The sequence below is a fragment of the Dipodomys merriami genome, unplaced genomic scaffold (genome assembly GCF_024711535.1).
Source record: "Dipodomys merriami isolate MVZ:Mamm:240054 unplaced genomic scaffold, mDipMer1.0.p SCAF_21, whole genome shotgun sequence".
Lineage (NCBI taxonomy): Eukaryota > Metazoa > Chordata > Mammalia > Rodentia > Heteromyidae > Dipodomys > Dipodomys merriami.
The window spans coordinates 27,140,597-27,162,236 of record NW_027203493.1 but is presented as its reverse complement, the minus strand read 5'-3'; the positions used below and the strand labels follow the sequence as shown (position 1 = coordinate 27,162,236).

Here is a 21,640-nt window from a genome sequence, read left to right as displayed (position 1 = left end):
CAAATTTGATTTAAAAAAAAAAAAAAAGATTGGAAGTGGCGCTGTAGCTCAAGTGGTAGAGCGCTCGCCTTGAGCTGAAGAGCTGAGGGACAGCGCCCAGGCCCAGAGTTCAAGCCCCACGACCGACAAAAAAAAAAAAAAAAAGACTGAAAGTAACTATACACAAGTACAGAATATATCACTGTATAAGTTGTACTCTGAACCTGTAGAGCAGTCTAAGCTCTGAGCCAGGTAGTTTCACCACTAAAGACTTCCTGGAAGAGGTGAGTTGTTAGGAAAGATTTGAAAAGGGAGAGATTGCATCTAGAAGGTAAGAGAAGATTCCAGGAACATGTGATGCATGCTCTGTACAAAGTATGCACTTAGCAGACAGTGGATTCTGTAGAGAGGAGATTCTTGACTTCCTTAACCCATAGCAATTTCAGCAGTAGAGCAGGGAACCTTTTAAGGATATTGCATTCCAGCCAAGTGCTGCCTGGTATATAACCAATAGAACTTTCTTCCCTTCTCAAACCACTGGTGGAGTTCTAAGGAAAAATAAATCCTCTCCCGAACTGGGACAGAGTATCTACCTGTTTGTTTGTTTGTTTTTAACCTGCTTACATTTTCTTACCCTTAGGACTCCAGACCACACCTCTTTCTTATTGGCTGCATTGGAGTTAGTGGCAAGACAAAGTGGGATGTGCTGGATGGGGTGGTTAGACGGCTCTTCAAAGTAAGTGTCTCAAGAAGAAAGCTTTGGCAGTGGACTCAGGGAGGGAAAGGGAGGTTTATGTCCTGAATATGGCCATTTCCCTGGCTTATTCTCTCCTCTACATCCTTATGTTATAGAGACTTGTCCCCTGGCCTACAAAGAAACAGAAGGCCCATCATAAATCCAGACTGGTGATTAGCTACACTCTTTCCGTCTGCTTTAGACAGTGACTAGCCAGCTAGTGGTGGTCTACACCTGTGATACCAGCACTCAAGAAGCTGGGGCAAAAGAATCACAAGTTCAAGGCTAGCCTGAACTATATAACGAGTTCTAGCCAACCTAGACTACATCCTGGTACCCTGACTCAAAACAAAATGAATGAAAGGGGAAAAAAAAGCTTCAGATTAGATACTCTTAGATTAGAAATACAATTATTTAGGTTTCCAGGGTCATAGTGAACGAAAAAGTTGAAACCACTCAAGGCCTATAATTGGGACTCACTTTAGTTGTCCTTATAGTGAAGGGACCTGTCACATCATCACTGACCTAAAGCCTTTTGCTCACCAACAAGGGGACATTTACCAAATTGAGTACATTTCCCTTTTTAAGCCAATAGTTTTTTCTTTTCTTTTTTCTTTTCCTCTAGAAGCCCTAGGTTTTGCTTTCATTGTTACCACTATGGTCTTTGCTCTGAGTCAACAGTAGTGGCTGGTGAAGGATTTCCTGTAGGAATTCCCAGCACTATTCACAAATACCAGCTGAACCTAAGAAAAGCAACCTACCTTTTCTGTGCTTGGTTCATCTAGACTAAACGTTCACAATCTTCCTAGGGGTTTATTTTTTCCCCTCTTCCATCTCTTAACCAAATAAATCTGTATTTTAAGAGGCTTGGGATACTAAGTCTTTATATATATAGTCAGCTCCATAGCCTGATTTCAACCCAGACATCATCTGAGAAAGAAGAGACATAAATCATGCAGTGAAAATATGAGTCATGGGCAGATTTTAGCCACCTCTTTGATGGGGTCTTTATTTTATTTTCTCCAGGAATACATCATACACGTGGACCCTGTGAGTCAGCTGGGGCTGAATTCCGACAGTGTTCTTGGCTACAGCATTGGGGAACTCAAACGCAGCAATGCTTCTGAGACCCCTGAGCTCCTTCCATGCGGCTACCTGGTGGGAGAGAATACTACTATCTCTGTGACAGTCCGAGGTAAAAAAGACCCTTGCAGAGATGGGGCTTTCGGGAATCTCACTGAGTTTTGTGTCTTGGCACAGATTTGGTTGGTGCATATATATGTGGGTGTGTTTTCCCCCATTCCTTCTACAATTATCTAAGCCAGTTGAGTAGGCTACAGCTTTCTCAATCACCACCTGAAACAAATTGTTTTAGTTTATTGCTAAAATTACATATCAAAAGGTCTTATTAGTCTTATGACTCTGAGATGATGGAATCTTAATAACCCCTTAATAACTCCATTGAAATGGCAATTTACCAATAGCAACCAATGTTTCCTGCTAGCCAACCTTGGATGAAGTCCCATTGTACAGATGGGGCAAGTCGGATTTGCTGTAGGCTACATGGGTCGCTGTAAGCATCCTGATGCAACTGCTAAGCTCTTGCCCAGGCATGATGCAGCTCTAGATGCCAAAAACCTCATCACACAGCAATGTTAAGCCCCAGGCCACAGTGTGTTCCATAGAACTCTGGGCCTCAAGATTCTCTGTGGGTGTAAAGGAAGCTTCACAGCCAGATAAGTCTGGGAACCTGCATTATTAATACCATTTGGGTTTGAGACCCAGGGTCAGGAATGCACTGGTACTTTAATGACTCTGTTTTTGAATCCTAAGTTTAGTTCCAAATTTATTTGGCAGCAAACTCCATTTATCTCCATACCTTATGAACAGAAAATTGAAGTTGGTGAATGCTGCATCATGCCATCCTTCTCACAGTCACATTTTTTACTTTATTGAAAGGTACCAATCGACTGCAATTTTTATTTATGATTTTGGAGTTGTTTGATGCAATGGTAGGTTTTCTTTTTTCTTTTTTTTTTTTTTTTTTGGGTCCGGTCGTGGGGCCTGAACTCTGGGCCTGGGCGCTGTCCCTCAGCTCTTCAGCTCAAGGCTAGCGCTCTACCACTTGAGCCACAGCGCCACTTCCGGCTTTTTTCTTTTTGCTTATGTGGTGCTGGGGAATCGAACCCAGTGCCTCATGCATGCAAGGCAAGTGCTCTACCACTGAGCCACCTTCCCAGCCCCCTGGTAGGTTTTCTTAAATTACCCAGAAGTCCCCACCAGCAAATCAGGGTCTCAGTCTGCAGGTGACAGATGACACTTTGCCACTTAGCATATCATCCTGATAGGTGATATGCTACAATTGTGAAAGGTATAGGCTCAGATACTTGGGGGATCTGGGAGTATGTGGTAGGCAGAGCCAGATACAATGTTTACCAGGACCAAGTCTATCTGTTTGGTTCATCACTGCTGTGCGTATTTTTTTCTTTTTTGAGCTTTCTACACATTGTTGCTGAAATGTCCACTGAAAACCTTGATTTATCCTCGTAGGAAACTAAAAGAAGAGTTCTTTCTGGAAATGTGACTGGAAATTTTGTAAGGCTGACTCAAGCCCATCTGAAGTCAAATGCTTATCACTGGGGTAGTCATGCTGAGTGGGATGAAGCTTTGACACTTCCTTGTCACATTTGACCCATCCCATTGGGTAGATGAAGAGTTAGGTAATTCTCCCTAAACCATCTGGAAAGAGAAAGAATTCTGCTACAAAGAGAAGCAGAAAGAGAAGCCATGGACACCGAACCAGTAATTGTTCCCCTGCCAAGACCCCTTTAAGGACAGCCATTTACATCCTGGGTTCAGATTTCACAAGTGATCTATCAAAAAGTGACTTATTGCTAAGACCAGACCAAACCTCCATAGAAACAATGAGAGGATAACACTGCCTCTGGAGGACCAGGCCATGCTCTATGAAACCTGGGCTGTGGTTGTTATCAGAACATCAAGTTTCAACATCTGGAAGGATAGGCTTAAGTTTAGTTTGTGGTGCCTGACTCTTCTATTTTTTTGGAGTGCTTGAAACTTATGCTTTGAAAACACCAAGACCTACTCAAAGGTTTGAGCTGAAAGAGATCCATCAGCTTGGTGGTTCACCTCAGTGGTCCCAGGGATGGCATATTCTGAAATGAGTCATCTGCAGTATAATCTTTTGTTTTATGGCAAAAGACCAAAACAGCGATATGTGACGTTGTTTTAACAACATTTATCTTATTGCTATTGTTGACACTATTATTAAATTTAGACTAAGGCACAAGTAGCTCATATCTGTAATACTAGCTACTCAGGAAGCTGTGAGATCTCAGGATCATGGTTTGAAGCCAGCCCAGTCAAGAAAGTCCATGAGGCTCTTTTCCCCAATAAACTTTTCCAAAAAAAAAAATGTTGAAAGTAGAGCTTTGTGGCTCAACTGGCAGAGTGCTGGGGATAGTACTCAGGTCCTGGGTTCAAGTCACCATCTTGTGTCCCTCTGCCCCCTCCCAAAGAAAGTTAGATTAAGGACTCTACATTATAGTTTGTATTGGGATTTAATCCAGTATAGGGTGTATGGCTCAAGTAGAAAGCTAGTAGGCTTGCCCTCAAGCATTTCAGGACCTTCATTGTGGTCATTCTAGGGTAGTCACTGCTTGGGGGGTTATTCTTAATTGGGGAAGATTAGAAATAAACATAAATGCATTAGTAGGCACCTGTTGGCAGTGATGAATTAGTGTAAAAGGAAGATACTGTTTAATTTTTTTAAAATGTCCTTTAGGTTACTTTATTACTTACATATACTGATTTCCTTGAGGGGAACTTTTAGAGTTTCCTTAGAGCATGAATGGCTAGTCTTGGACAAATCTTCTTCTGGGAATGATAGCAAGAAAATAACTCTTTAAGCTGGACGCCACTGAAATCCTAGCTATTCAGGAGGCTGAGATCTGAGGATTGTGGTTCAAAGCTAGCCTGGGCAGGAAAGGCTGTAAGACTCTTATCTCCAATAAACCACTCAGAAAACCGGAAGTGGCACTGTTGCTCAAGTGGTAGAGCACTACCCTTGAGTTGAAGAGCTGAGGGACAGGGCCCAGGCCCAGAGTTCAAGCCCCATGACCAACACCCTCTCCCCCACCGCCCCACCAAAAAAAAAAGAACTCTTTAAAGCCAGAGCCAGATGTAACACACACACACACACACACACACACACACACACACACACACACACACACACACACACACACACACACACACACACACACACACACACACACACACACACACACACACACACACACACACACACACACACACACACACACACACACACACACACACACAGAGAGAGAGAGAGAGAGAGAGAGAGAGAGAGAGAGCTTTATGGTCGAGTGTCTGCCTAACATGTGTGAGGCCCTGGGTTCAGTCCCTAGTACTACTAAAATAGACCAAAAAAAAAAAAAAAAATCCAACCAACTAACCAACAACAACAGAACATCACTTTTTTTTTTTTTTTTTTTTTTGCCAGTCATGGACCTCAACTCTGGGCCTGGGCGCTGTCCCTTAGCTCTTCAGCTCAAGGCGAGCACTCTACCACTTGAGCCACAGCACCACTTCTGGCTTTTTCTGTTTATGTGGTGCTGAGGAATCAAACCCAGGGCCTCATGCATGCAAGGCAAGTGCTCTACCACTGAGCCACCTTCCCAGCCCCAGAACATCACTTTTAAAGCCAGCAACTTTGATCAATCAAGTTTTCCTAGGTGGGAAAGTGAAAAGATAAGTTCTCACTTGATATTGTTGAAGAATAAAGGTCTCAGCCTGGGTCTGCCAGTCAGTAACTCACATTCCAAAATCACATTCTAAAATCAAATGATTCCTCCTAGTGTTATTCTTTATTGAAAGATGCAAGTGTTATTGTTTTCATACCTTAATACTACATCCAAGTTTGGGTAGCATGGTATCTGATAGTCCAGAGAGAACAAGAAGGAAGAGGCAACCCAGGATTATGGCAGACACAGACAGATAAGACTCAGGTATAGCTTGGGCAGAACCCACAAATATATAAATTCAGATAGATAAGCAGATCTTAGATCCTCTGCAGAATACAGGACTAAGGGCCTAAATATTAAAGCCCAAGTATTTCAACCTAAATATTAAAGGTGAGTATAAAGCTGAGAAAGCTAGCCAAGACAGAGACCAGAAGCATGAGGTGCTGATGGACAGGAGGTGACTTCCAGAAGCAGTTGATATTTGATGAAAATCAGTATACCTTGGTGGGCAGGTGAGTGAGCTGCCAAGGAAAGTGATAATGTCTTGAGGTTCCCAAGTATGCAAACACAGCTAGCTATCCTTCAGGTCTTCACATGCTCCTTATCTTTCTCAAATGCAGGGCTTGCAGAAAACAGCCTGGACTCACTGGTATTTGAGTCTCTGATCCCCAAGCCCATCCTGCAGCGCTACGTCTCCCTGCTGATAGAGCACCGACGTATCATTCTCTCTGGCCCCAGTGGCACTGGGAAAACCTACCTGGCTAACCGGCTATCAGAATACGTAGTGCTTCGAGAGGGACGGGAGTTGACTGATGGAGTCATCGCCACCTTTAATGTGGACCATAAATCTAGCAAGGTGAGTTTGCTGCATGTTGGGCCCACTCAGAACAAGTGATCCCACCACTGTTTTGATAGGAAACAGCATCTACCATATGGTCTTTTTCATAGACAGCAAGGGGGAAAGGGGCAGAATAGGACTGGCAGAAAGGAAGGCCTGGAATCAGATCCTCCTAGCTAGAAGTTCCATCATCCATTGGAGATTTCAATTCCGTTCAGTTGTGATAAACATTGCTAATGGCTCTTGAAGACCATCCCAGATACACCCATCAATTTACCAGTATTTTAATGCTATTATGTTAGTGGTTTTCCAAAATAAAATGTTTTGTGGAACAGTAACAAGGGAGCAACACTATCAAAAAAACAACAGCTCATACTTAAAGCTGTTTGTTCTATGAGCAGCAAACTTGTCCTCACAACAATACTTCAAGAGAGTAATGGTCCCTATGACCATTTTGCAGAAGGGAAAACAAACTAGAGATTGATTTTCACATGCTTAGGACTTCTCAGATGGTACTAAGTGGTATAAGTGAATGGTATTAAGCGGAGCTCAAGTTGAAGTCTCAGTCACTAGAGCTCTGTGGCAATCAAGGAGCTTGAGTGTGGCAGGATGTTTGGATGGGATCTGACCTAGCCCCCATTAAGAATGGTTATGTTTTCTCAGACCTGTTCATTCATTCAGTGAGAACTGATAATCACTTATTCTAACTGGCCCTATGAGAACGCCCAGAGAATCAAAGGTAATGTGGAAATGGCTCTCCTATCTTAGGAGTCATCAGTGTGTTTGAAGATGCAGATTCAAGCCTTGCTCTTGAGTCATCTCGTGATAGTTTATGTGGGGCCCAATAATCTACACCATTCACAAGTTCTCCCGCGTGATTTTGATATCAGAGCAGGACAAGACTGCAGAGGCTATCTGTGTAGGGCCTTCATATGAGTGAGGAATAGAAAGCCCTGGAAGGCACAGCTGAGGAGGTGCACCTGGGTTGGATTTGAATCCATCTGGGCAAGGCATCCTCGTACAGAACACAGCTCACCAGCTGAACACCGCAGGTTTCTTGAATACAAGAAGAGCGTACTCTGAGTCACAAGGAGCCAGGAGCCCTGTCCATGGCGAATAGAGCTAAAGGAAGTAGTGAGAAGTTGAGTTTTCCTGTGGCTACTAAACCCTATTTTGACTTAAAAGAGACATCTGGAGTGGATGTGTGCCTACAGGAGATAGAGGAACTGTCACCTTCTAAGGAGCAAGGCCAGGGTCTAAGACAGGCTGGGGTGAGAAAGACATACTGAGATGGGCACTTGAGTCTGAATCTAACCCATTGCCTGCTCTCAATATGGTCTCAGGCCAGTCATCTGACTTTGATGTGCAAGCAGCATTTCCATCTTTAAAATAGAGCTAATGACAATACCTCCCTCACAGGGTTACTGGGTTACAGAAGTCCATGTGTGTGAGTGCTCCAAGTAATACCAGCTACAGCTGGGAAAATGTTATCAGTCCTGTGTGCCCACGAGTCCTTTTGCTTCACTGCACCTTTGCTCTCCCTATTCCTTTCCTGACACACATTCCTTCCCCATGCTCACTGGGCTGTGTTCTAGTCCCAGCTGTGTCAATGCCCCACCCATTGTGAAAGCCTGCCCCTTCCACAAGACCTTCTAAGGACTACCCCCCACCCCAGCCTCAGTGCATGTAGACTCATCACCCCCTGCACTCTTGTGGTTTCTGCTTGTGGCACTCATCGCCTGTGTGTGAGGGGGAACTTCTGCTACATTGATGTGAGCCCTCCATAATGTTTTCATAGCTCCCAGGCAGGTGCTGTGGAGGTACAGAGATGGAGAAGGCACCCAGGGTATCTTTCAGGGGCCTACTGGAGGTTTGCATAATAAATATCAAAAGAGCAATGAAGCTTAGTGAAACAATGTTAAGAAATGAGGAGGGTGGATGAGGGGAAAAGATGGAAGGGATAAGTATGATCAGGGCACATTGATTATGGAAAAGATACCGAAACCCCGTTGTACAATTAATATATGCATCACCATTAAAAAATAAAAAGTGAATAAAGGTGACATTTTCTTAGAGAAGTAGTGAAATGGGAACTTAAAACGGCCTCTTTGACGGTTATCCAGTAACTGCCAGGAGGAAGCATGCAGGCCCATCCATCATCCCTGGAGCACTAAGCTGATATCCTGTAGCAACAGGCAGGTGTGTTCACAGCGCAACACTGTGAAGCGTCCTGATTGGGCAAATGGAGGGCTGAGCGAGTGCATCTTACTGGGGGTGTGCTCACGGCTTGCTCTTTCCCCACCTTTCCTACACACTACAGGAATTGCGCCAGTACCTGTCCAACCTTGCCGATCAGTGCAATAGCGAGAACAATGCTGTGGACATGCCCCTCATCATCATCCTTGACAACCTACATCATGTCAGCTCTCTTGGAGAGATCTTCAATGGGCTACTCAACTGCAAGTACCATAAATGGTAAGGGTGGGACCTAGGGGTATGGCACTGGCTGATGGGGAAGGTATGTGGGGATGCTTGGCATGCAGGTGTCCCAGGTTGGCTCGGGAAGGGAAGCAACTAGCTGATTATCTGCATGGACCCACAGATACCACAGACTTCTTCTTCTTCTTATATTCCCCCAGCCCTTATATCATCGGCACAATGAACCAGGCTACCTCTTCTACTCCCAACTTACAGCTTCATCATAACTTCAGGTAAGGCATTACTTCCTTTGTCTAGGTGAATGGGAAAATGCAAAGAGAGAAAACAAGGGTAAAATGTCTTCAAAGAAAGAAAAAGTCTGTATTGAATATCTGTTACATGTTAGGTTAAGCACTTTTTTTTCCAGCTTCACTCATTTAAGTCTGTCTTCACCCTAAAGTAGTTACAAGCATCGTTCTCAGTTTATACATGGGAGAACAGAGAGTCCGAGAATCCTGTATGAGATCACAACAGCCTGTCACTGACAGAGCCAAAACGTGAATCCTGGTCTCTGTGACTCTGGGTCCCTGTGGAGTAGTGACAGAAAGGCAGCTCTGGAGAGGCCGTAGGCACTTTACTACTCTGGCACATTACAATGGCGTGTCTCTCCATCCCAGATGTCCTACTTACGCGTGTCTGCACATAGCTGGCTGTGTAGGCCATCAAGATCCAGCTGCTGTTAATATCGGCAGCTTATCTTCCCTCCCATACAGTTCAACACTGGATGAGGTTGTGTTGCTTCTTGTCATGGCATCTGTCAGAACCCAGAGTCCTGCCCTGAGCTGTACTTTGGCCTTTAGATGAGGGAGAGAAATCAACTCCTGAATGGAAACCCTGGCTTTATTTTCAACTGTCCACTAGATAGATAGGCCTCTATTAAAAACAGCTTGAGGAAAGTGGTGTTGTGGCTCAAAGTGGTAGAGCACTAGCCTTGAGCTGAAGAGCTCAGGGATATCACCCAGGCCCAGAGTTCAAGCTCCATGACTGACACCCCCCCCAAAACAAACAAACAAACAAACAAAAACCCAAAAACGTAATCCTTAAAAACAGCTTGGGACTGGGAATGTGGCTTAGTGGCAGAATACTGGCCTAGCACAGATGAAGCTCTGGGTTCGATTCCTCAGTACTACATAAACAGGAAAAGCCGGAAATGGTGCTGTAGCTCAAGTGTAGAGTGCTAGCCTTGAGTACAGAGAGCCCAGGCCTTGAGTTCAGGCCCCAAGACTGGCAAAAAATAAATAACCTGAGCTGTAATAATCAAATATCAACTCCACCAGGCTTGAGCCTGGTTCCCCTTTCTTCTGGGCTGTCTATGCTTTCTCCTAACTGTCCCTCACTCTTGTTCTCCTCTTCCCATCCATCTCTATCATATCATCTCCCTATATACTATTGCAACCATTTTCTAACCATTTCTGACTTGCCTGCCTCCAGCTTATCCCTCTCCCTTAAACAGTCTCTTTCCTGTGATAGCCAGGTAAGCATCCTAGCTCATCTGACCTCAGAGCCATCTTACTCCAAGTTCTCCAGTGACCACCCATTGCCTGCAGGTGAAATCTTAAGTTGGAAGGTCAAGTCTAAACTCTGGCAGTTCCCCCAAACATGTGTTTTCCATGCCATTTATGCTCTACCTCCTTTGTGGCTGGGCTATCTCTGTTCTGGCAGCCCCTCCTCTGAGGAGCCTCCCCCAATGCCAACACTTTTGTCACGTCTCATTTCTCCTTTTGCTTGTCTACCGTCTCCACTGGACTCTGAGCTCCTGGGGGCCAGGGAGTGCATCATGGTCATTAGAGTTCCATATCTCAGCACAGAGCCGGACACCAAGCATAAGGGGCAGTCTGTCTAAGCTGAGACAGTTCAGCCTGTCTAAGCTCAGACTTTGGAGCCCGACTGTCTTGATGGTTCAAATCTTAGCTCTTTTATTAATCAGCAGTTAGACAAGTTATCTAACTTATTTTTTCCTTGGCATTTCTACCTGCAAAATGGGAATGGTAATGATGTCTGTGTCACAGGATTGCATAAGGAATTGTGAGTTAACACATATGCATAGCATTTAGGACAGTGTGATGAATAGTGAGTGCTATTCTACTATTACTGTTTTTACCTTCCATTTCTAACATGCTTTGGATGTTAGCCATTGTTTTGTTTAACTGTCATCATTGCTGAAAAGTGTTCCTGACTTCCTCCAGGTGGGTGCTTTGTGCCAACCACACAGAGCCCGTGAAGGGTTTCCTTGGCCGCTTCCTGAGGAGGAAGCTCATGGAAACGGAGATCAGTGGGCGGGTGCGGAATGTGGAGCTGGTGAAAATCATTGACTGGATTCCCAAGGTCTGGCATCACCTCAACCGCTTCCTGGAGGCTCACAGCTCCTCAGATGTGACCATCGGTAAGTGGGAGGCTGGCAGAGGGGGGCAAGGCTGGCTAGTGGACAACAATACCTGCAGAACTCTTGGCTGGGCCCTGGCTGGCCTAGCATTTCACAGGATGATACGTTGTCCTTGTGAGTACAGAAAGGGGCAGAGGGACAATTGCAGACCTAGGTGGATCCCTGAGCACAGTGATCATCAGAGATGGTTCCTTCCCAGGCTGATGAAGAAGGCCCTCACTGAAGGTCTACAGGCTGAAAATACCCATGGGGATTGGCTTTCAAAATAAAGTTGTAGATCATTGCTGAAGAAAGAAAGAAAAAAAAAAAGATCACTACCCATTACACCATCCTGACAATACAAGTTCAGTTTGAGCTTATTTTCATGCTTGTGCAGTCAGTCATGGCTCACACACACAGTATGTTCCTTTTCCTTCCTGTCGCAATGTCTCCTGATCATTCTGTATTGCTACTCAGTTTTTTTAAGATTGCAATATAATCAAATGTGGATTTTCTCTCATTCATGTAATCATTTCTTCTCCCTTGGACATATAGTATGTCTATTTTTTAAAAAATTAAGCTCAATGCCACAGAGAATATCCTTTCTTTTGGGTACATTTGTTGAGAGGCAAGATGAGGGAATCAGAAGGTCCCACTCCATGCCCAACAGCTGGCAGCTGGTATTTCTGCCATCAGCCCTGCCATTGTTCAGAAAATCCAGGGTCCATGTGGTAAGTGGTATTCAGACCAGGGTTTCTTCTGGCCTTTCTATTCTGTACTTGCTTTCAGTTCTGACATTTTCACTCTGGTCCCCAGGCCCCCGGCTCTTCCTCTCATGCCCCATTGATGTGGATGGCTCTAGAGTGTGGTTCACCGACTTGTGGAACTACTCCATCATCCCCTATCTTCTGGAAGCTGTCAGAGAAGGACTCCAGGTGAGATGCACACACCTGTTGGTTTTCTCAGAGTTGCAGAGGACTTTTCTAGTGACTAGAGAAGGTATTGTTATCTCTCTTATTCCAGAACCTGACTGACATGGGAGGATGGGGGGAGGTGGCTGTGTGGTCACCAGTCTAGTACAGTATAGTGTAGGAAGAGTTGGTTGCCAATGCTGCCTGGCTTAAACTGGTATTATCTATGTGATCCCAGTCAAATTGTTACAGGGATAGCCCATCTCCATGCCTGGAGGAAATGTGGCATCGCCCCCTAGTGGATATTAGATAGTTTTGCAAGTTCAGGTTTATTTCCTAATACAAGGGTGTATGTGCATGTGTGTGCGTGTGTGTGTGTGTATGTGTCTGTCTGTCTGTCTATCTGTCTCTGTCTGTCTGTCTGTCTGTCTGTGTACGCTGATACTTGTGTGCATCTGACCCCCATAGGGTCAGAAGGCTCATAGTGGCCTTATTTTTAGTTTCCAACGCCTTGGCTCCTTGTCTTCCTCTTCCCATTCTTCCCAACCCAGTGGGGATACCAGACTCCTCTCCTGCCTTGGGGAAAGTGAGTGTTCCATCTGTCTGTCTAGCCAGTTGTCTCTGCTGCTGCCCTGAGGGCTGTGCAGTAGAGCCAAGGAACTTCATGGTATTTTCTTTGCTTGCCACAGTACTTATTCAGCCATGCATCACCTGGACTCAGACACGTCCAGTGGCATATACACCTCCTTCTCATGCTTTTTTTTCCTGAGCAGACTATGAGTTTTGCTTAGGTTGCCAAGCTGAGTTCCCAAACCTGAGACTCACCATTGCCCCAGGTTAAGGAAGACACAGTAGCAGACACAGCACACCAGACAATGATGAGGTCATAGGAGGCTCTTGAGAGGAGGAGGCAGCCATTAGGACAGAGAGCTAGGCAGGCTGAACGGCATTTAATACAAAAATCAGACACAAAGGTCTGGGGTGGTTTGTGTGATAGGGGAAATTGGACCAACTAGAAGGAATGGTGAGCCTACGCAGACTGTGCTGATCTCCCGCTTGAGGTCTGGTTGAGTCCCCTGTCTCTGGCTGATACACAGCAGTTCAAAGTGGAGTTAAACGGGAGGGGTAAGACAAAAAGGCCCAGAGAAGGAAGCTAATCCTGGGTTCAAATCCAGAGCTACTGGCTTTGCTCCTTAGGTCCTGATTTCTCCATCTGGTAAGTGAGGAGGTAGACTAGGTATCTCCAGCTCTTTCCAACTGAGGCAGCCTCAGACTTAGAAACATATTATTTCATTGATTCACAGCCTAGCTCTGTCATAAGTACTTCTGTCTCTCTCTCTCTCTCTTCACGTATATTGGTTTTATAAAATTAAGTGATCATTTAGTTTACTGTTTTAAGACCAAATTAGTTACTATGGCTAATTTTGAAAAATAGATGATGGAGAGAAGCATTTGCAATTCCACTGCCCACATACAACCTTCTCTACCAGAAATTAGCTCTTTTGCTATAGAGAGGCTCTGAGAGTCAGACCCACTTTCAGAAATGTGGCTTCATTGATCTTGAGTTCATTAGTGACCCCTGCTGGCCATATTGATGCCAAGCACCCAATTTAGGTAGCTCAATCTGGGTGGATGCACACAGTGGAGTTCTAGGGCTGGCTTGTACAAACTGATAATGAGCACCTCTTTCCAATTCTGTGTTTAGTGATCTCATGTTGGTAGCTTGAAACCAGCCATGGTGAGAGTATTTACACCATGGAAATTGGCAAATGCTTTAAATGGGATTGTTCCTTTTGTCCTTGGAGCAATTTTTCAACTTGGACTAGCTGAGAGTAAGCTCAGCTGAGCTGGTCTCCCCAGAACCCATGTCCTCCACCTCTAGGTCCTGGGTCCTAGTTCTTGCTGTGTGAGTTAATCTGCATCTTGAGTGACTTGCTTAGTGTGGGATTCTCAGCAAGGCATAATGCTGACATTGGGAGACTTTTCCAGAAAGCTGTCAAACGAGGCCTGTTTCTAGACTGTTTCTTGTCTATTTTCAGCTCTATGGAAGGCGTGCCCCCTGGGAGGATCCTGCCAAGTGGGTGATGGACACCTACCCATGGGCAGCCAGCCCACAGCAGCATGAGTGGCCTCCCCTGTTGCAGCTACGGCCTGAGGATGTCGGCTTTGATGGCTACTCTGTGCCTCGGGAGGGGTCCACAAGCAAGCAGGTGCCCCCTAGCGATGCTGAAGGAGACCCGCTGGTGAGTTCTCAGCTCAGCACTCATTGAGCACTTTCCATACATTCAGCAGAACGTGACGCAGGGCACTTTGAAAATATGAAAGTAAGTACACTTGGCCTTGCTTTGGAAGGCAGGCCCCACCCCAAACTTAGGGACATTTTTGCCAATGTTTTCTTCCATGGATTTACTTTTGCACGAAAGCATTTAACCTTGAATTGTTTTCTTACAAAATGTTAAAGAGTGTGATTTCTTTTTTCCACCTTAAATGTGCCTGTACTTATCATCTCTACTGTAACTGCATTATTTGCTCTCTAATGTGGGATGTCACCATTATCGTGTGCTGGGTGGTTTCTCTTTTGTCTTGTATTGAAAGCTAAACAGAGGAACAACCAGAAGCTCAAGACAACAAGGAGGAGCAAGACAGAGAAAGGTCAAGAGCAGGAGTGCCCGTGGAGGGTCAGGAGCCTGAATCTACATCCCCTGAAATGGGCTTGAGCATTATAACCTCCCTACCACTGCTAAAGCAAAGGTGGCCCTTTGAAAAATGCCCAGACAGGGATGATAACATCTCAAAACAATTCTCTAATTCTCTACCAATAAAAGACTCATACATACTCATTCTGCCAAGTTAGAACAAACCAACCAAAACCCTTATAAAATAAGGAGGAAGTGAATCTACCCAAACCTCCCACAGTTGAATGACCACCATTATGCCTGCAATTTAGCCTCAAGCTTCCTTGGCAGCTAAAGCAAAAAGGAAAACACAGCAAAGAATATTATTTATACCCCTAATGAAAGAAGATATACATAAGAAGTGCAGCAGGATTAAAAGACAACTAACTTGCTGTTCTATCCCTAATGGCCAGGTGATTTGCAAGATAAAAAGAATAACAGGTGATACTTGATACAGGTTGTCTGCCAGGCTGCTGAGTGGTACAGTTGAGCTATGGTCCTGTTGAGGATGTAAACTAGGACTTAGTGATGGTGTGGTACTATGTACAACCTAGTTTACAGTGTTTACAAGAGTAGCTTTCCAGGAGAAAAGTCAGACTTTAACAGCCATTTCTAATGGAACCACCACTAAAGGCTTAGGTCATGGGGGTGTTTTGGGTGTGGGTAAGCACATGAAGTCTTAACTTACATAAAAGTAGCACCTAGGATATCTAGAGAAAAGAATGGCCAGCCCTTTTCTGTCCTGTTTTTCCTTACTCAGGAATATCTGTATCACTGTTTGAACTGAGAAGGGACTTATATAAGACCTAGAATTCTCTGGATGGTCACCCACAATTCCTGTTCCAACCCCCCAGCTCCTGGAAGTGAGCTGTATCAGTTTAACCACCCCTAGTTACCAAATAACATCTTTGGTATCTCTCCAAATCTCCTTCCCTCTTCCCAGGCCTGTGGGTTTCTATTGTAATAGTTCTCCTTTACCAATCTTTTTAGTAGCTCTTTACTAATCTGCTCCCTCACAAGACTGGGACCTCTATGAGAATGGGACTGACTTGGTTATGTTCCAGAACCATGTGCTATACCACCAGGAATGCTTGATAGGTGAAAAACGGATCTGGGCTGCCAAGGATTGTCCATTGAACTTCACTCCCATCCCTTGTGATAGCTGTATACATGGACAGCTTCTGGCCTGGCTCCCCAGAGAGACCAAATAGTATCCTGAGAGGTAGCTGACTTCATACACAACTGTACCAATCTCAGTCTCTTAGCCCAGAGAGTCTCCTAAGCCCAGAAAGACTGTCTTCCTAACAGAAAAGAGTCATACCTACTATAAGAAATACAACACACACACACACACCACTTAGAAGCAAAAGAAGTGTTTCATTTTTTTCCTCTATATTGTCCAACAAATGACCGATCTCAGAGAATGCAGACCAAGTTAGGTAAAGATGGCATCCAATCACATTTGTGACGCATTGCTCTTACCAGGCAGCCTCATTCCTAAGGCTTTAACACATATTGTGTCATTTCATTCCTTCAGCTGTGCACATGCTAGGTGCTGTGGTCTTCCCATTCTTCACAGGTGGGAGCGGTGGCTCAAATACTTCAGAGAACTGAGTTGTCATCCCGGCCTTTATTAAACTCTGAGGCTCCAGTGAAGGCTTTGGAAATAGCTGGAGCACATTTTGGCTCCAGACTAATTCTGGCCAGAGCCAGGAGTCTAGATGGACTTCCTGCCTGTCCCGGGGGTGGGACACGGACGCACTTTCTGTATCACTTCAGTGACATTGGTGCAAGGACATTCCAAAGACCTCTGTGTGTAGGTCAAGGGCTACAGCTGGATAAAGGCATACCCATCTCTAAAAAAAGAATAAAAATGTAATCCTTGTACAGGACTTCCTGTTTTGTCTTTGGTGTTCTACCTATAGTAACTCAAACCATGCTATGAAGTTATATGACAGGTATTAGCTAGTGCTTAATGTCTGACCAGTGAACACACAGAAGGTTGAGTAGCTTACCCAAAGGTATGCAGCTAATATGAGGAGAAACCAAGATTTGAACCCTAGGAGTCTGATCAAACTTCATGTTCTTGTCTCTTGTGGGCTGCCATCTCAAAGCAGTCCTGAAGGAGCTGGCATGGGCCTCTCAGAGGCCAGGAGGGCCGCAGCGCCATTCACACCTCCTCTGCTCTTTCCTCAGATGAATATGCTGATGAGGCTGCAGGAGGCAGCCAACTACTCCAGCCCCCAGAGCTATGACAGCGACTCCAACAGCAACAGTCATCACGACGACATCCTGGATTCATCCTTGGAGTCCACGCTGTGACAAAGGCCCAGCTAACAGAGCCTGCCCACCTCTTCTCCTCACCCCATTCCACATGCATCCTCTACATCATCCTGAAGATGACTTCCTGAGCCAGCCCCCAGCCCGCAACCTCCGAGTTGCAGCAGTTTCAAGACCCCTCGTCCCTCAGTATCCCAGGCCAGCCACCCCGGGGACCATTTCCTCCCACAGCGAGAACTGCACTAGCTCCCATTTTACTTTCGTTCTTGTTTGCCTTGTTGCTGTGACCTCCCTAAGACACTGAAGATACTTCTCGGGAAAGGAACATCACTGATGAAATGAAAAAAAGAAATGGAATGAAGGGTATTGGTTTTGTTTTTTTTTTTTTTTTTTTTTAAGAATCCACTCGGGGCACTGAAACCAAACAGCATCCTACCAAGAGCTTCCAGAAGACTGAAACAAAGTTGGAAATGAAGACAGCATGGCTTCCCCTCAGCTCAGACCCTCTAGCCTGGATCTCAAGACCAGCACCTCACAGTCATACCTTTATGCACAGAAGAACTGGTGCTAACGAGGGCATTGGCCTTGGACACTCTCAACACAATGCAGAGCTGTGCCCTAGAGAAACCTTAAGAGAAAATACATCATACTTTTCTGTTTTTATAAATGGTGCTCTCCTTCCCTGAGAGGCATTTTACCTGTTCCAATTCAGTCCCCACTCTCGGGCCCCATCAGCCCGGGATGATCAGTGAGAATGTGTGAATAAGTGAGAATGTGAGTGAATGAGGTGCTTCTGTTTCCTTGATTATGTCTAAATGAATCAAATTTTGTTTCTGCAAACACTGTGTGTAGTGAAAACAGTTCTTCTGGCAAGAACTGCTTACCCCTTTAAAATATAGTTGAGTTCCCTCCTCTCTGACTCATTGCTTTTGAAGACCTTCCCACCCCTCCACCCTCTAATCCCCACCTTGATCAGAATCAATCCTTTGGTGAAAGTAAGAGCCCTAGGAGTTGAGTTTTGGTTTGGTCCTGGTAAGTTTTGGTTTTCAGTTGTCCATCTTCTCAGTCCTACACCCTCCCCTCCTCTTGCTGGGGCCAGGGATATTTGTGTCCTTTCAAATGGATGAGGACTGGTCCTCATGTGGGTGAGCCACAGACCTTGCCTTTCCTTCTCGTCTTTTGAGGGCTGAGAACGCACTTGGCCTCAAGCTCCTCAGCCCCAGTTTTAGGCGGGGTGGTGAGGTCACCTTGCAAAAGACTTGCACTTTCTTCAGAACCAACATGGCGCAGCTCAGTAAGGGAGGGTGGCCATTCCCTCCCGGAAGTCCAGCCCTGCCCTCCGTCCTGACGAGCCTTGCCTGACCTCTTCGGTGCTGACCTTCCCAAAGCGATGCCTTACTGGTTTTGTACTCACCGTGTTCATTCACATGAGTGTTGTGCCTGCCTCTGTGTGTGTGTGTGTGTGTGTGTGCGTGTGTGTGTGTGTGTGTGTGTGTGTGCGTGTGTGTGTGTGTGTGTGTGTGTGTGTGTGTGTGTGATGTTTTCCCCATCAAAGCAAACAGGGCTAAAAAGTCATCTGTTCATAAGAACTCAAGTTGTTGCTGTGATTTCTCATCCAAAAGATTCATCTGTGCGGATACGTGACCATGGGAAAAAGAAAAAGGAAAAAAAAAAGACTTTTTTTTTTTTTTTTAAGTTTTTGTCATTTCTCCAGCTAACTACCTGACTGGACAGTAATGTGTCTCATGCAGGAAAAGGCAAAAGTTCCTACAAATCCACATGACCCATTGCCCTAACAGAAACACAATCTGCTGTGTCTTCAACATTCTGGTGTTTGCTTTACTGAGTGTATACACCTTTCAGTTGCTTATTTCTGTTTTCTAAAGAGAATCTTTATCAGGCCCTAGTGAGGGAGTCTGTTAATGATCAGGGTTTTTTATTCTATCCGTTGAATTTTCCATTTCTGAAGATTTGTCTCCGCATCTTTATTTCTTAGCATAAGAGCTTGACCTGAAACTGCCCACCCCACTTGGAATGGTACCAAATCCTTCCTCTGAAAGGAACCCAGGATGTGTCTCCTTAACTGGTGAATAGAAAACCTTTCAATACGGCCCCCAGCTCAAATTGTGAACTCACTCTCCAACTCAGCTTTCATGACTCACCTGGGTGTGAGTGTGTCTTGTTCTGTTTTGGTTTTTAATACAATTCTTAAGGCATATAGTTAGACTATGACTGGAGGGACCACACCCAAAGCCTTCAGGTACCTACAGCATGGCTCTTCTCAGTCTGTCTCCCAGCAATGATCTTACCCCCTCATACTGTGAATTTGGGAGGAGGTAAAATTGACTTCCTTGTGGGCAGTTTTTTTCCAGTCCCCTTTTGACTGCCAATAGTGTTTGATTTTTTTTTTTTTAATGATATCCTTCCCTCTCCCAATTCCCAGACTTCTTCCCCCTGGGTCCTGGTGCTTCCTGATAGGTGAACAGTGACTCAGGTGGCATAGTCCTGTGGCAATCACAGCTCTGCTTCCTTCCTAAGGTTTTAGGGAGCAGGGTTGCCTAATATGCCTATTTTTTATTTGACCATATTTTTTTTTCTTTAGTGTCACTCATCTTTGACAAAGTGACTCTGTACTCATTTAGAGTTCTGTTTGAAATGCTTCCATTTGCCTTTTTCTACAGTTAGGCTAATGTTGAAATGTATGAAATTCTATGCAACATTTATGTGGCGTTACTGATGGAAGCCAAAAGTTGTTGTTGTTGTTGTTTTTCTCTCTCTCCTTTTCCCAAACTGCCAACAATTATACAGGCCATAAATGAGATGGGGAAAGATCTTTTTAATTTTAGGGTTGGGGTGGGGTAGGGGTAGAATAAGGAGGAAAACTTGCCTAGACCTTCGTTGTGTCTTGAAGACATTTTTTTATTTCTTCAGAATTCTGTGTATTCAAATTTGATGGAGGCGAATCTACTTCAAAAGGAAAAATAATCCAACTTCATTGATATTGAATGGAAGGTTTGCTGTTTTGACCTAGTTGTTTCCAGTGGAGCAGTTTATGAAATATGTTCTATAAGATGTACATTTTTCATTGTAACATAGAAATTGTAAATAATTGATTAAAGTGCTGCATTTTGATGAATTTTTTCTAGCCATTTTTAAAGAGAAAACTAGGAATTGAGTATTTTGTGTACGGTATGTCTCCATCTTCCCTCCCCTTCTTCCCACCTTCCCTGCCTTCCTATTTAAGTTTCATTGGTCATGAGGTTTTGGATTTGCCAATGGTCTGCTGGAGATCATGCCCCACTTCATAGAGAATAAAGCTGATGATTGTACCAGTCTTAAATTATTCATGATTCAATAAAATTGATGCTTATTTATTCAGATGAGTGGTTTGGCTTGTCTGTGCTAGAACAAGAGCTCTTTGGAGTTTAACATCCTGCCAAGAGGAAGTTGTTCTTGTCTGGAGGCAGCAAACATTTGCAAAACAATCTTTGCCAGAATGTTATCAACATTTCCCTTCCAGGCAGTGTCTCCTAGAAGTTGCTCTTCACTCAGCTTGTTAGGAATACAGAAGTTAAGGTACTGTCACGCTTTATGAACCGTGCACATCTCATGAAAGGGAGCTGTTGCTTCTACGTTTGGGATGGCCATTGAGATTCACATTTTATACGGTTATTTTCATCCATAATTATGTTTTCTAATTCTACCTATGTGTGGAATACAGTGTGAGAATTTAATACACCTATACAATGAATTATAACAAAATCAGGGTAATTGGCATTTCTCCTTCAATATTTATAATTTCTTTATGTTAGAAACATTAAATCTCTCTTGTAGCTCTATAAAATGTATATTAAATCATAATTATAGAACATAAATGTATAATAAGCTGTTTGTGGGACATATTAGAATATCTATTCTAGGATATATTCTGATATGTCCTAGAAATAGGATTTGTACACACAAACAGGATAGGCTAGATGACTTTGAAGAAAAGGGAAGGAAGGGAATTATGCCTTAAAGTGGTGGTACAAAAAATTGTACAAAAAATTTCATATGGAATTCCACATGGAATCACAGCATCTCTGACAAGTGGCTAGCCTCTCAATTTCACAGGTAAGTAAAAATCCAAGTAATGTTTAAATAGTAGATCCTATCCAGTAGATATGGGATTCTCTGCTTATTTGATTCTGACACCCAAGCTCTTTCTGCTATAAGCTGCTTAAGGGTGGACTTTAAGTGGAGAATTTTACATCCCCTCTGTATTCATTATCACTTCGTATAATAAAATTGTCCCAGAAGGGAGCAGCTTAAAGCACTACTTACTCAGAGTTCCTGTGGGCTTGGAGGCCAGCAACAGTGGCTGGTTTCTCTGCCCTGATAGTCTTCACAAGGCTGCAATCAGCATGTATGTCTCACATACACAAGGAATATTTAAAAGTAAGGATTATGGAAAGCATCTTTTTGAATAGTCAAATATAGAGTTGATTCCTGTTTCAGATTAGCAGTCAGATGAAGATGCCTCTTTTTACCATGTAAGATGTAGAGATGGTAGATATTTTAGTCAAAGCACAGAAGCAAGACAAGTTAATTT

At 44.2% G+C, this 21,640-nt stretch overlaps 1 protein-coding gene across 8 annotated transcripts in view; it reads left to right on the top strand.

Moving 5' to 3' along the window:
- Nav2 (neuron navigator 2) overlaps nucleotides 1-20,427 on the top strand; it is a 715,292-nt gene extending 694,865 nt beyond the window's left edge. For all 8 annotated transcript variants that reach the window (XM_070032729.1, XM_070032731.1, XM_070032725.1 and 5 more), the window contains 9 exons: nucleotides 620-715; nucleotides 1,742-1,910; nucleotides 6,126-6,361; nucleotides 8,664-8,818; nucleotides 8,983-9,054; nucleotides 11,008-11,204; nucleotides 12,000-12,118; nucleotides 14,134-14,337; nucleotides 16,966-20,427. In XM_070032729.1, the coding sequence (XP_069888830.1) occupies nucleotides 620-715; nucleotides 1,742-1,910; nucleotides 6,126-6,361; nucleotides 8,664-8,818; nucleotides 8,983-9,054; nucleotides 11,008-11,204; nucleotides 12,000-12,118; nucleotides 14,134-14,337; nucleotides 16,966-17,091 (1,374 nt within the window). In that variant the 3' untranslated portion in view covers nucleotides 17,092-20,427. The remainder of the gene's footprint in view (nucleotides 1-619; nucleotides 716-1,741; nucleotides 1,911-6,125; nucleotides 6,362-8,663; nucleotides 8,819-8,982; nucleotides 9,055-11,007; nucleotides 11,205-11,999; nucleotides 12,119-14,133; nucleotides 14,338-16,965) is intronic.
- The last annotated feature ends 1,213 nt before the right edge of the window (nucleotides 20,428-21,640 follow it).